The sequence below is a fragment of the Acromyrmex echinatior genome, unplaced genomic scaffold, assembly GCF_024713525.1.
Source record: "Acromyrmex echinatior isolate Ae372 unplaced genomic scaffold, ASM2471352v2 Scaffold20, whole genome shotgun sequence".
NCBI lineage: Eukaryota > Metazoa > Arthropoda > Insecta > Hymenoptera > Formicidae > Acromyrmex > Acromyrmex echinatior.
In genome coordinates, this window is record NW_028259054.1 from 1,127,826 (window position 1) to 1,143,282 (window position 15,457).

The window sequence follows — 15,457 nt, forward strand, 5'->3', positions numbered from 1 at the left end:
CGTGTGATTGAAGTTATAAAAAATTTTTTGCTTTTTTCCTAATATGTTACTTGCTAGCATTTATTTCTAGTAATAGTTTACATAAAAAAAATTGGAAGGTAGATGCCATACTGTTTCTATATAGGTCAAAGGGGCCGCCAAACTAAATTAAATTTCTTAGAGAAAAAAAAAGATTTGTTACCGATAAAAATGTAAACTAAAACATCATGATTTTACTTTATGGACTTCGTTTTTTGGTCGGTAACAAATCATGACATTTTAGTTCAAAATTCGATAGATTAGGAGCATAGCATCCTCTCAGACTCAAACGATATAATATGTATATTTTTGTATGTTTTGTGGAAAATAGGTAATACACAAAAAAAACACACAGCCGGTAACAAGTCATTTTTTTTCACTAAGAAATTTACCATTTTAGCTTAGTTATGGCTCTTGCCATATAGGACACGGCGAGCATTGCAGGAATCAGAAATGGGATGTATATCATCAGTCATGCAATTTCATTTTGTTTTGTGTAAAAATTAATTTAGGAATTCGATATTATTAAACGTTATATTTGCCCAAATATAAAAAATATAAAACGAAAAAAAGTTTTAGAGACGACGAAAAGATATCCAAAGAAGTTATCTTTTAGGTCATGGATAAGATTTATCATATGGACAAGACTTAAAGAATTAATTAATTTTAATTTATATAATTTAGTTACATTTTAGACTCTTAATTTTTTAATTTAATTTAGTTCATCATTTAGTTATCACTTTATTGATAACTAGTATTAACTTTCTATTTGACTTTTTTAACCCTCAATGCGAGGAGATAATGAGAGTATATAATTTAGTAATTTTATCCGCACAGAGCACAAAGTCGTCTAAAAGATGATTAAAAGATGACAATAAATTGTTATAAAATTAGTTTTTAATAAAAGAATATAGTCGACTAAAAAACGACGCATTGCTAGTCATCTTATAACCTTATTCATATGATAACTAAAGGATGACTTCTTTAGATAGTTTTAGTTGTGTTTACGATTTTTTTTAGTTTTTATTAAACGTTATATTTTGACACATATAACGTTTAATAACATCGAATTCCTAAATTAATTTTTACATAAAACGAAATGAAATTGTATGACAATATACATCCTATTTCTGGATCCTGCAATGTTTGCCATGTGTCTTTCATCATAATCTCCTCTGAGGACTCAATTACAAAAAATATTTTATTGGCGTTCATTAGAACATAAGTAAAATTTTTCATAATGCTGCACCTTTTATTCTATCTTGTATGATTTTTTTACACAAGAAAACTGAACTCGACCATGTCTGTCTGGTGGCGATCCCGTGTACTGCTCGCGAATGAATGATAAAAAGTACCAAAATAACAGAAAGACATCTTTTTCGTATTGTCTTTTCAGCAATATGAAAAGATATCTTTTTAGTCGACTTTGTAAAAATGACAGCTATAGAAAAATGACGAAAAAATGTCTTTTAAATTGTTTTTTTCGACAAAATTAAAAGATGTCTTATAGACATCTTATCGTCTTGCTGAAAAGACAATCTAAAAACGATGTCGTTTCGTCACTTTTTAGACATCTTTTCGTTTTGTCGAAAAAACAATTTACAAAAGATCTCTTTTCGTAATATTTTAATATTTCGTATACACATAATATCAGGATTGGTAGATAATGCGCGTTACTTGTAATGCCGTTAATTTTCTTATTGTTACTTTGTTATAATAACGATTTGGTAATGGTAAATTTTTATGACTGTAACATTAGGATTGTAAAATCACTCGCAGAGAATGGAAGTAACTCGTTACTTACTTGTAATGAATTATAAGTTACTTTTTTGTTAATTTTACTGGTAACTGCATTACTTTTTTTTGATAACTGTAACGAATTTTATAGTTATTTTTATCGTTACTTTGCACATAATATGGTCGATTGGACTCACTCATTTGAGACTAAAAAAGCCCCTAGACACCCGTCCGTTGTAATTGCTTGTCGATTTTAAAAAATATAATGAAAAGTTACTTTCTTAAATAACTATAAATCTGGATCTACAATAGATGTTTTAAGCCGTAAGGAATTGACCAATTACAATCGAATACGAGGAAAATAAGTGATTCGTCCATTCCTTATGGCTTATGAGGCTTAAAATCTATTGTAGATCCGTGATAACTGTAACGAATTAGAAGATTTTAGAAATCGGTAACTATAGTAACGGTAATTTGTTACTTTTTCTACTCGGTAACGAGTAACTGTAACTTGTTATTTGTAAAAAGTAATTTCCATTACCTAGTCGATTGTTAGTTGTAATGTTGGAAGTCACTCGGTGTACAAATAACGATCGAATGACTTTCTAACTCTGGATATTACCTTTAAGATAAAAAGATTCGCCATTATCAAATCGTTATTATAACAAAGTAATAATGAGAAAAGGAACGGTATTACAAATAATGCGCTACTTACCATTTCTGCATAATATGTATATAATGTGTATGATTTATAAGCAACTGCACATATAGCTCATATACTGTTTCGCGATACTGTTTAAATTCGCATCTTTATTCGAATTTATTAAAAAACAAGCTCGTCTATAAATTGGAAAATGATAGTTAAATTTTTCTTCTAAAAAAGTTGACTTTCTCTTTTATTTTTCGTTTATTGCATTATTATTCAGCAATTTCATGCGCACAAAAAAGCTCGATGTATTCCTTACAGAAATTTAATGTATTAGAAATGATTTACTTTGAAGATTAAAAACACTGAACAAGTGCTCTTAATACTTAAAATAAATTATTATTATCTTCTAGTATTAAAGGAGAATGTTAAAAAGAGGCCAATTTTTATTCACAAAAGTGTAAAAGAAATAGTAAAAGAAATATTGTTTTTTTGTAGATTTTAATCTTCTGAATATGATAAAATTATTAAATTTGTTTGTTTTTTTTTAAATATATTATGTTCAATTTTCAAGATGTTTCCTATGACCCTCCATTCCGAATTTTTTATTATAACATTATTGTAGTTTCAGAAGGTTACAATCTATAAAAAACACTTTCCTTTTTACTTATACCTTTGTGGGCCTCTTTTAACATTCTCCTTTTTGCAAGAGATGTATGAGGATTGATGTCAAATAACATATTGTCAAATAATACGTAGCTACAAACTTCTTCATTTTTCTTATTGTTTTGATATTGTTTTTTAAAATGGCATTATAAAATTTATAAAAAGACAAGCCTTGTAAAAGAACTTAATGCGATAAAACAATAACATATATACTAGTGAACAATAATATATATGTCTTGCCTTATAACTACAAGCTCGACTTACAATTAGAATTATACCCAATATTTATATGAATGACTATGAATACAACTGCATTGACAATTCAAGAATTGATCGCAAATCAATGACTTACTATGTTTTCTCTATTAACAATCATATCCGTAATGCAAAGAGAACTGAATCAATTCTTATAACATTATAATCGACAAACGTCGATTCTTTTTCGACAATGCCCTACTTTATCGTTAATGGCGAATGTTGTTTTTGTAGATGTCTCGAACGACACTTAAGATGTTAAATTTTCAAACTTTGTTACTTTTTCAAAAGGTGAATTCAACAATAATTATCATTCCAAATAGAAAAACAGGTAGAATTTCTAAATTTTATAAGTAATTGTACGCTCCAGGGTGTATACAAGTATGTGCGTATCGCTCCGGTGTGTCTTCGCTGTGATTTTATTATTCGTTGAGTACACAGGTGCGGACCAGGGCGTCGCAGACAGAGTAGGGATCGCAATTGCTGCTAGGCCTCCTGTCTTCCAGGTAACCCTTCTTCTCCTCGGCAACACCACGGGGAATGCGGATGCTGACGTTTCGATTGGCTACCCCAGCACTGAAGTCATGAATATTACTGGTCTCGCATTTGCCAGTCAGCCTGCGCTCGTTGTCTTTCCCTCCGCGCGGATCATACGCCTGAATGTGCCTGAGATGTTGCTTGCTGAGCTTGTCGATCGCCTTTTCGATTTCAGCGATACCGTTATCACTGCGCATCGCCTTCGTCGAGAAGTTGGTATGAGCACCGGCGCCGTTCCACGAGCCATCCACTGGTTTCGGATCTAGGCTAACGATCACACCATATTCTTCGGCGATGCGCTGCAGAATGAATCGGGCGATCCACAGATCATCTCCGGCATTGATACCCGTGCACGGTCCCACCTGGATCCATAATAAAAGACACGATAATAACTCTTTGTAGAGAGATATTTTCTTTCCTCAGAGAACTTTATAAATTAAATTAAAGTCTCGAATTACCTAAAGTCTGTAAATGAAATTTCCGATAAATTACAATTATCAAATTAAATTTGCGATATGATCCCAATTGAATTTCTATTATTTTTAATTTTATTCATTGGATTTTAATATTCAAAATGAAAAAAAATCGTTTAATTGCATTAATTTTAAATAAAAATCATTAATTTAAAGTGCACTGGAACCTGCGAACATCAGTTAAAGAAATTTCGAAGCAAATACTGATTATAGTTAAAACTATCGATGTTATAATGTTATAATGTTATCGGATTAGACCGCATCTTAATATATAACAAAATCCCCTTCTTTCTTTATAATCTTTATAATCTTCTTTATAATTGTTTAAAGAAAATTTGTTTTCGAATGCTGGATGCGCGTATTCTCTTTTTTTATTACAACAATTCAATTATTCACCTGGAACTCCCATTGCGAAGGCATCACCTCGGCGTTAGTTCCCGCGAGCTTCACACCAGCATAGAGGCAGGCCCTGTAATGGGCCTCGACGATTTCGCGACCGATCACTTTATCGGCGCCGACGCCGCAGTAATAAGGACCCTGTGGGCCTGGAAAGCCGTTCTTAGGCCAGCCAAGTGGCCTACCATCGAAGTCTAAGAGAGTATACTCTTGCTCGATACCGAACCAGGGCTCTTGATCCTTAATAGACTCCATCGCTTGGTTTGCGCGATACCGCTTGTTTGATTTCGTTGGTGTTTTGTCGCTATAGTAGGTATCACATAGCACGAGCTTATTATTACCGCGACGGAAGGGATCGTTATAAATCGCTACCGGGTAGAGGAATATATCACTGTTGGCACCGTCGGCCTGGTATGTCGAGCTGCCATCGTAAGTCCACGTAGGTAGGTCTGAAAAAGATAATTGTGTTTGATATTTCATGTAGAAATAGCAATGAATTATTAAGCAGATTACTGGAATTTCTTTCTTAGTAAAATTGCAATTCGAGTTTCTTCGATTACTATTTTCCGCAATCAATTTAATGATAAATAAATTATTAATCATTCTTAATTTTTAAAGAAAATATTATGTAGTACCTTTTCAATTTCTGATAATAAATATATCGATCATTAGCTAACTTTTAATCCTGAAAAATAAATCCTCAGATTAAACTTTAAAATGTAGAAATGTTTAAAATGTTTAATGTAATTTCTGATAAAATATTAAAATTGATTTTTTTTCTGAAATGTGATGATTAATTAAGAAACGGGATTTTTTCATCTATTCATATTTATTGATTTAATCAATTTTAATGGCTTTCAATTTTTCATCAAATTTTTATTCATCCCACCCACTTTTATCAATCCCATACAATTCTCCATGAAAGGAACGTCTTTGGACGTTCTTAGGATATCTTTTTTTTAGGAGAACTGTGTTGTGTGGGCGGTTACATCCTGGTATATTAATATCTTAATTTATTGTTGCAAGACAATCAAAGGCAGTTAATTATGCGGACGAGTTATTTTTAATAAATAAATTTTTTCAGGGAGACATGTATCCATAATAGATTTTTTCCTTTCGAGGAGAAACATTTCTTTAATAAAATATCCTTTCCTTTTAGGAGAAGACATTAATTTTAAAACAAATTTTAAAATTGAAAGTCTATGAGTCAAAGCTGGTTATTAATCGCCATTAATTAAAAATTCTTTTTATTTAACAATTATTTAATAATTCTAGTTAAGATACAATCCAAATAAACGTTTCGACTAATCATTAAGGGGATCCTAAAGCGAATCTCGAACTTCGATGAAGTCACCAGAGGTTGCACCGCGCGCCGCGTATACTATCACATCAATATCTCAGTATGCAACCTATGATACACGCAGTCACACATTCGTATCAATTTTCGTATAACAAATTTGTCACAATAAAGCGTCTAAATCTAATTCTAAGAACTCGACGTTGTTTGTTCGTGTAAACTACGTGTCTGGGAATCATACATACAAGTTGCAAAGCTTTCATATCAAACACATGTTGTCATGACTTGGCAGCTGAGATGTCATATTACATTAAGAAATAGTAAAAAATATATCAATTTTTAAATTTTTAATCGTTCTCCACTTCCCAGACATATTAATGCGTACACTTTAATCCTGAAAAAGGATTTTTGAATCGGTGATAATTAGTAAAACAGGAGGCTTTAGAATCTCCTTAAGTCATCTTCAATGTTAATATAAATAAAATAAAACTTACAATTGTAAAACTTACAATTATAAAGAAAACAATCTTTTTATAATACGTTTAAAATTAACTTTATTGGTCAATTTTAAAAATTAGTAGGAATAATACCTCATTTCTCTCTCTTCAAATATTCTATAGCTTTTATTAAAGAATTCGTTAAAATTGTAAATATCAATTAACAACAGAATGTTATTGACCATCACTGGATACATGTTTTAACATTATCATATTTTGTGACTTCTCCGGTGAGTTTTATTTTGATTGATATTTGCATAAATTAGTTTGGATTGTTCTCAATTTTCTCATATTATTCACAGATTTATTGAAATTTTAACATTCAGTCGATCAGCTGAGTGGGAACAATTTCTGTCTGTCAACGTACAATTTATCGGAGATAACTTAACTTATCGTTAACTTAACTTATCTTTACTTGATGTCGTTGTGTCGCTCGTCTACTGCGGATTGCGACTACTGTTATAGTAAATCTGAAGATGGCTCGATCAAGAAGCCGAACATGTAATTATTATTTATTTCAAGAAAAAACATTTCTGATTTAGTTCACACTCTGTTAATGAATGGCTATCCTCTCGAATTCATTTTTTCAACAATAAAAAATAGAATTAAAACTTTAGAAAATAGAACTAATTTAGATAAAAATCGTGAGTGTAATAATAATAAAAACGATTCTAATTCCAATTTAAAGAAAAAGTTTTTTATAATATATAAATAAATTATCCATATTTAAATAAAATATCAGAAAAATTTAGAAAATTATCACATAGTCAGGGCTTTAATATTGCTTACAAACCTATAAACAAATTGAATAGATTTATTAAAACTGGAAAAGATCGTTTGTGTAAAGAGGACCATAGTGGAGTGGTTTATAAGATAAATTGTCTAGATTGTGATTCTTCTTATGTTGGCCAAACAAAAAGGAAATTAAAAACTCGAATTAAAGAACATGAGGTTGACATAAGAAGATCCACCTCTGAGATGTCAGTGGATTGAATGAGATGCACGAATTAGATTGGGATAATATTAGAATTTTAAATACGGAACAATCATTATTTAAAAGAAGAATTTCTGAAATGATATACAAATAAGTAGTATTAATAAGCAAAGTGACACGGAAAGTTTGCCTGATGTTTATCTGCCTTTTCTAAAGAAAGATCTCTCTCACACTTAATAAATAATTCTAGAACAATCTAAATCTTTGACATATATATAAATAGCGGTAACACATACGATATAACGAATAATAATACACAATGTCACGAAAAATTTCCATCTGCGTGAAGGAAATGCTTAAGATTCATCATTTTGTCTGTAAAATAGGTAATGATTCAATCCTCATAAAATTGACTAGAAGTTATTAATGATAGTTTTAATTTTTAAATTAGAATTTGGAAATTCTTGTTCTACATAACTTGCAATATGATAATTGGCGCTGTAACATTGTTCTATGATGCACCTTAAACAAGATGAAAGAACACGTTTATACATACTTATATTATACGACGGTTGAATTCAATGTCAGATATATGTATTAGGTGTTGGAATTAATTCGTAGCGTTTTTTAATGAAAGAATGTTATTTATTTCACATGAGCATTAAAAAATACATTAATGAAAGTACTTCCCATCACTTGTAAAACGCTACGAATTAATTCCAACACCTAATAAATTCTGTGTTTTACTAATATTTTTAATTTTACTGAAGATTGTGGCCAGATTGTGGCCGAAACGTCTAAAGATTTTGTATTAATGTAATGAATAATTAAATTTCACAAACAACATCCACTGCTGTGGTTTCATTTTTTTATATGCATGTAATTATTGTTTGCTTAAATCATCGAGATATTTTATTGCTCTGAGATATTTTATATATTATACATCGAGATTTTTAGAGGAATGATATCGAGAATATTATTATAGTTATATGTTTTTATTCAAGTTTTATTGATTTTTGACTCTTATATGCCCTTTACTTAGATTTATTTCAATTAATAATAAAAATGTTGATGTAATAAATAAGGAAATGCCAATGTAAACCGATACCAGTTCTTTGTATGTTATCCAATGTATATATTAAAAATGAGATACAGATGTTTCAACCTTAGTATTGGTTCTCTTCAGTTTAAAAATATATGTTTGGTATAAATTCATGATATTAATATAAAAATATATGTATAATTGCTCGATCGTCAAATCAATCATTAAAACTATTGTCACTATTGAAATCTTCAAATGTCGTCTGTTATATTTTATTGAATATACAAACAGTACATGTTCAAAAAATTCCATTAAAATAAATGATTCACATAAAAATTAATAAGTCAAAATAAAATTATGTTAGTCAATTGTACTAAAAACTTTGTTGCAATAAGCTTAACGATTGTCTGTTACGTTAAGATGTGAATACAAAGAGAGATATCATTGTAATATGAGAAGTCAGGTCGCAAAAAGAATAATAAGGAAGAATAGAGAGCACGTCCAATGATTAAAATGAAATATAAACATAAAATATTAGAAATAAATATTAACAATAATAGACTTAAAGAAAGAAACGTCAATCTTTAGCGACTAAATAATACAAGGAGCTCAATAAATCCGTATCATTTTGCAGGTTTAATCCGTTTTTCGTTTATTAATAAAAAATTGCCTCAGAGAGTAATTTTTTATTATAACTCCTTTCCTCGTCCAAAATTTGAACATTGTCGCTATCAAATTCATGATTGTACTCAATCCTATGTTCTGTGATAATGGACTGCGATATAGTATTTCTATTAATGTGATTTCGATATTCACTTATTCTTGTTTTCATATAATCGTTTTTGACCCACGTAGGAAACGTCACAATTCTGACAATTGATTTTATATACTACGTTAGAGCGTGAAAAAATTGATAATGTGTTCTTCTGTCCTTTAATAAAGGAACTTAATTTATTGATCCCAGTATACGTCAAAATATATAAACCGTTTTAATGAATTCTTTAATAAAAGAACGGTTATAGAATATTTGAAGAGAGAAAGAGGGTATTATTCTTACTGACTAATTTTTTAAATTCACCAATAGAGTTGATTTTAAACGTTATAAAAAAACAATTATTCTTAAAAAATCTATGAAAATCAGAGATAGATGGAACATAAATAAGATGGAGAAATATGTAATTTTTTTATTATTCTGTTTATTTCTATTCGGATCTAATTTTATATTATTGAATTGTTTGAACTTAGATATTAATCTTTTTCTAATATTTTTCAATATTAAATCCAAAGGGTATCCGTTTTTTATTAATAACGAATTCAAAATTCTTACAATGGATGTGATAAAGAAATTATATTGTCAATTAAATTAATGATTGTGCCTACTTTATGGCCTACTTAAAGGATGACAAGAGAAAAAGTTCAAACAATGTGCCGAGAAAGTAGGCTTGTGATACCAATCATATCAATCTGTTCTCTTTTTTTATTAAAGTTAAATCCAAAATATTCAATCTGTCACCCTCCTATCTCCATTGTGAACTTTAATCGAGGATGAAATTTATTAAAAATATTCTATAAAAAATCAATATTTTGTTCCTGTATAGAGAGATGTCATCCACACAATTACCTATAATAAAAACCTAATGTGAATTTTAATTTATTAAGGAAAACTTTTTCAAGATCCTGCATGATCAAGTCTGCTGCAAAAGAGAATAACCCATAGATACTCCATAAGATTGTTTATAGAACTTGTTATTTAAGATAAAGATGTAAAACTGAACACCAACTTTACCGCTTTAATGAATTCAATCTGAGGTAGTTTAATGTTATCTTGTATGTCCAACCATCAATTTTCGATACTCTCAACAACTAAATCCACTGGAATATTAGTGAAAAGAGAGATAACATTGAGCGAGAGGATTGAGTCATCAAATAAATGTAACTGTGATATATCTTTTGCTAATTAGAAGTTATTTTTGACGTATCCCATCGGTTTCTCAATATATGAATCCAAAATGCAGAAAAACAGCTAAATTGTATAAGGGGCTTCCTATGGATGAAACTATGATACGTACGTAATGGATTGCTTGTCTTATGGATTTTTGGCAACTCATATGCCCTCGGTAATGTAGCATTTGTTGAGAAAATTATATGTATGATCAGTCACGAATTCATGCCTCTTCCAAGTTTTTAACAAAGATTATAAATCATTCAAAATTTTGTTAATCGGATTACGTGTTATAACAGTATATCAGATAATAAAACTTCCATTTTATCAATATAGTCAATTTTATTCATAGCAACGACTACATTTCCCTTATCTGCATCAACAATATTTGTGAATCTTCTTCGATAAATTGTTTAGCATCAAAGGAGTTTAAGATCAAATCATCCGATCTATTTTCTGTGACATTTTTAATATTTTATAAATATGGGAAAAATCTATTTCTGAATTCATTCGAGTTATTGATTTTTAATCTTGTTAAATTATTTTTTATATGTTTGATAAATTTTAATGTAATAGATTCAACATTGTGAGAAGAAAGGCAAAAGTTTCTCCTAATTGTAATAAGCTTTGAACATTTGCTGGAAAACTCATACTCAAGAGATTTATGAACTAATTATTATTAAATTAAATTCAAATTTGGTTAGATTTTGATAGATTTAAATTGACTTCACATATCCGGAGACGTGGTAGTATCTGAGCTGAGCAAGCGAAGCGCCATGTCGCGAGATACTGCTGTGCTCTTTTATGTAAGTCGACGAGTTGCGACAGATCTGGAGACATGATCTCACAATCAGTAATGGTTGAATTGATGAAGTTCTATATACGCTCAATCGATAGTTATCGCTCGGGTTGTATAATGAAAGTGATTTTATTTTTTTACGTATCCTACGAGCGGAGATATTGCGACTCGAATTTCTGAATTTTATCATCATTTTAAGAAACATCGTCATTATTATCGTCGACCAGCAGAATGTACGGTTGCAGCACTACAGTCTGGCGCTAGATGGCACTAGAGGCGCTAATCGGATGTCTGCACAAGTTACGACGTTTAGCTCGCGGTGTGGTGCGAGGTGTTTGTCAAGCAGTTCCCACTCCTCGCGCGCTAAGTTATGACGGATATTTGGCACTTTAAAATTTAATATCTCGATTGCAAAAATTGGGAAAGGATCAAGAACTTTTCGAAAATAAAGCTAGGAAATAACAAGCGATATATTCGTTATCAATCTCTATTCATTTATAATAATATTTAACAGGAGATATATTAATAATATTTAAAAGGAGATTGAACGAAAATGAAATTATATACTGGTATTTAACTAAGCTAGAAAATGATAATGCCAAAGCGGTTTATTTAACCTTGATCTTTATTTGTTTATAACTTAATAAAAAGAGATTGGATTGAAACGAAATTATACGAAATTATCCCGATCGAATCTTTAAGACACTTAATCGATAGCTTATACTTCGATCATATTATACGTGCTTTTATTTTTTCTCTACGTGCCTTACAAGCGGAGATATCACGCAAAGTTCCGAACTGCTTTTCAGATTAAGATATGTCGTCATTATCGTCAATCGCATTCTATATATTCCTTCGGTGTCCTTCTGACATTCTTTACGCAAGGAGCGCTAGTGATATATATGATCAGTGAGTGTACGATCTGTCTACTACTATAGTGTCTCGGTCGGTTTTTTCAAAACAACAGGATCGGTAAAGTCGGTAATAATGAAACACGCTGGTAATTCCTCTTAAATGAAATTATTATATCACAATTCATTCAAAGACATTTTCTTTTCCAATTTAAGTAGTGGTTATTTAATTTTTCTTTAAAACATTATACATAATATTATCACATTATTGCGTTACCTTGCTCAATTTGAGTGTTACCACAAAAAATTAAAGAATTAAACCATATAAAATGAAAAAATTTAATTTAAATAGAAAAATTTTTTATGTAAAAACACTTGGCGCTGTTAGACAATATAATAATATAATAGTAAAACATGAATGTAATATTTAGAAAAATAAGGAAAATAAGAATGTAAATACTTAGAAAATGCAATATTTAGAAAAATAACATAAATAAGAATCACATTAATAAGAAAAATTAGAATCATATTAAAAAATATGAATATTTCGAAAAACAAGAAAAAATAAGAAGCATTAAATAATTTTATTTAAGAGGAATTTAAATCATTTGGATTGAAATAGAAAGATCCTTTAAGATATACGTATACTTAGATTTATACGTATACTTTCATTATATAAAAATATAATAAAGATAGTATCACTTGGATTCCACTTTTTATTTTGATAGTAGATTTTAACTTGGCGCCAATTGTTGTTATTAAATCTTTTATATGAATCATACTTATTTTTTATATAAATAACACATATCATTAGATTTAGTTAATATACGTATACTTTTTATTTTGATAGTAGAATTTAACTTGGCGCCAATTGTTAATATCAAATCTTTTATATGAATCATACTCATTTTTTACAAATGATAAGTATCAGAGATATATTAGATTTAGCTAAATTTGTGATTCTACTAAACAGCAAATTATATTATATTATATACTTACAGAGGACCAGTTGCACCAACTCGATTAAACCGAATCGATGATTAACTGTTAACCATAAGTGATCAATTCTATTAAATAGCAAATACGATTAGTCAGTTTCACGGCCAATTAAGTAATTGGCGTTGGTGAAACCGGTTCTTTCTTCTCCAAAAGATTCTTTACAAAAAGCACGCACTATTAGTGCTTTTTTTATTTTTTTTTTAAAAAAGATAAGTTTGTATAAAGTTACTATTACTTTCTTTTTGGAAATCATATACAAAATAGGTTTTTTTTTTAATACATATCATTTAATTATATAAAATTTATAAAAACACTTTCATTTTTTTTTTACTTTTTCTTTAAGAAGTTGGAATAAAAAGTTAATTGAATTTAATTTGGCGACAGTTGTTGATATCAAATTTTTTCTATAAATGATACATATCATTAGGTTTAATAAATTTTATGATATAATGATATTTATGTAATAATTTTTGAATGAAAATAATTCTACTAAACAGCAAACGCGATTAGTCAATTCTATGACCGATAAATAATTGGTTCATTATTATATTAAAATTGTAATTCTCTTTCATTTATTTTTTTAACTGCTATTATAATTTTTTAATTGCTTTTATAGTTTTTATTATTTGATCTAGCAACGCCAAGTGTTTACTTCTTTAACTTTTTATGATAATACTTAAATGGATAAGGTAACATAATTACGGATTGTGACTCTTTACTTAATTTGGTATGGGATTTAACTTGGCGCCAATTCTTGATGTCAAATCTTTTATAGAAATGATAGAATTTAACTTGATAAGTTAAGGTTGTAGCATCTGGGTTTTAATTTTTCATTTGATACATTAATTTTTTTTGAAGAATAATAAATTGTGATAGAGAACAGTTACAATTGCCATTACTTGAGTTGGAATAAGAAAACCTTCAATAAGAAGATCTTTGAAGAAAAATTAAAACTATTATTAATTGGGTTGGATATTTAGATTTTATTCGGGAAGCATGTATGCTTAGCGTCTTTTTAAACCCTTTTTAAAAAAATAAGTTTATACTGATTTCATGCATTTTGTAGTAATGAACGTCTTCATAAACAATTTATCTTATACTTGATTTCAAGAAATAGACTTTCATGTGTTTGTACGAAATTTGGAGAAGCCAAATACCAAAATTGGTTCTTAGTAACCTTTTTCTTTGTAAAATAATTTTATATAATAGGTTTTAAAGGGAGAATTAAAAATATAATTACCTAAGTCGGTAATGTCAAGGCGATTGTCATCTGTATTTTCCGATGTTTACTTAACTTTAATTATACGTATCATTTGTATAAAAGATTTAATATCATCAACTGGTGCCAAGTTAAATTCTATCAAATTAAAAAGTAAAAGCCAAGTGATACTATCTTGATCAAGTTATTTTGATTTTTGTTTGTATAAAATTTTTTAATTTTACAAAATTAATGAGTGGGGGTACAGGAAAGTTAAAAAATTTAATATTAAAAAAAGTACATCATTATAAAGAGCACAAAATACTATAAAACTTTTGTATTGAATATTTTTTTATATATCGCATAGTTTTGAAGATATTTGATAAAAATGATAAAATCCATATTTTTTGAGGGAATGTTTCATCCTCTAAATCTTAAGATACGCTGGTAAAAAAAATATGGGTCTAATATTTTTTTATACTCTACAATATATCCAAAGGCTATCGAAATCGGTGAAGGATGGCTCCGTCGGTTCCTTATTAAAAATCTTGTTAATATCCTAATTAACCTTGTTAATATCGGTATATAATATCATTTCCGTTCTATCTCCTCTTGTTGTTAAATAATCTTTTTTAATTATCTTTAATATAAAATTAATCTTATCTTTATTATAAATGAATAAAGATCAATAACGAATAAATCGCTTGTCATTTCCCAGCTTTGTTCTCGAAAGGTTCTTGACCCTTTCCCAATATTCGCAATTGAGATATTAAATTCTTAAGCGCCAAATATCTGTCATGGATATCTTAGCGCGGGGAAGGCCTGGCAAGCGCTTCGCACCGCGTACATCGTCGTGAGCTACTAAACGTCATAATTCGAACGTGCAGGCATTCGATCATATAATTAATAGGAATATCAAGCGATGTCGACTCACATTGGTATTTCCTTATTACATCAATATTTTTGTTGTTAATTTATTTGAAGAACCTTATATTTCTATTTTTATAATAAATATCAAGATATTAAATATTCAAAATGTGCTTAACCCAATTACTTCGAAATATAATTGCAATAAAGACATTACAAAAATAGCTAGATATTTAGAGTAATATTAATTCGAATGCGATATAGATAAAATTAAATCATCAGATTATTAATACACGTTGTGCA

General features: G+C 29.0%; 1 protein-coding gene and 1 long non-coding RNA gene across 10 annotated transcripts in view; both read right to left on the bottom strand.

The window, feature by feature from the left end:
• Nucleotides 1-498: 498 nt before the first annotated feature.
• Gs2 (glutamine synthetase 2) overlaps nt 499-15,457 on the bottom strand; it is a 200,833-nt gene continuing 185,874 nt past the window's right edge. For all 9 annotated transcript variants that reach the window (XM_011056240.2, XM_087416332.1, XM_011056242.2 and 6 more), the window contains 2 exons: nt 4,729-5,177; nt 499-4,221 (listed from right to left, as the gene is read on the bottom strand). In XM_011056240.2, the coding sequence (XP_011054542.1) occupies nt 3,745-4,221; nt 4,729-5,177 (926 nt within the window). In that variant the 3' untranslated portion in view covers nt 499-3,744. The remainder of the gene's footprint in view (nt 4,222-4,728; nt 5,178-15,457) is intronic.
• LOC147906596 (uncharacterized) lies at nt 5,276-15,456 on the bottom strand. Its single transcript, XR_015548360.1, has 2 exons — nt 10,568-15,456; nt 5,276-5,413 (listed from the first exon to the last, which is right to left on the bottom strand). It is a non-coding gene; the product is annotated as an uncharacterized LOC147906596 (long non-coding RNA).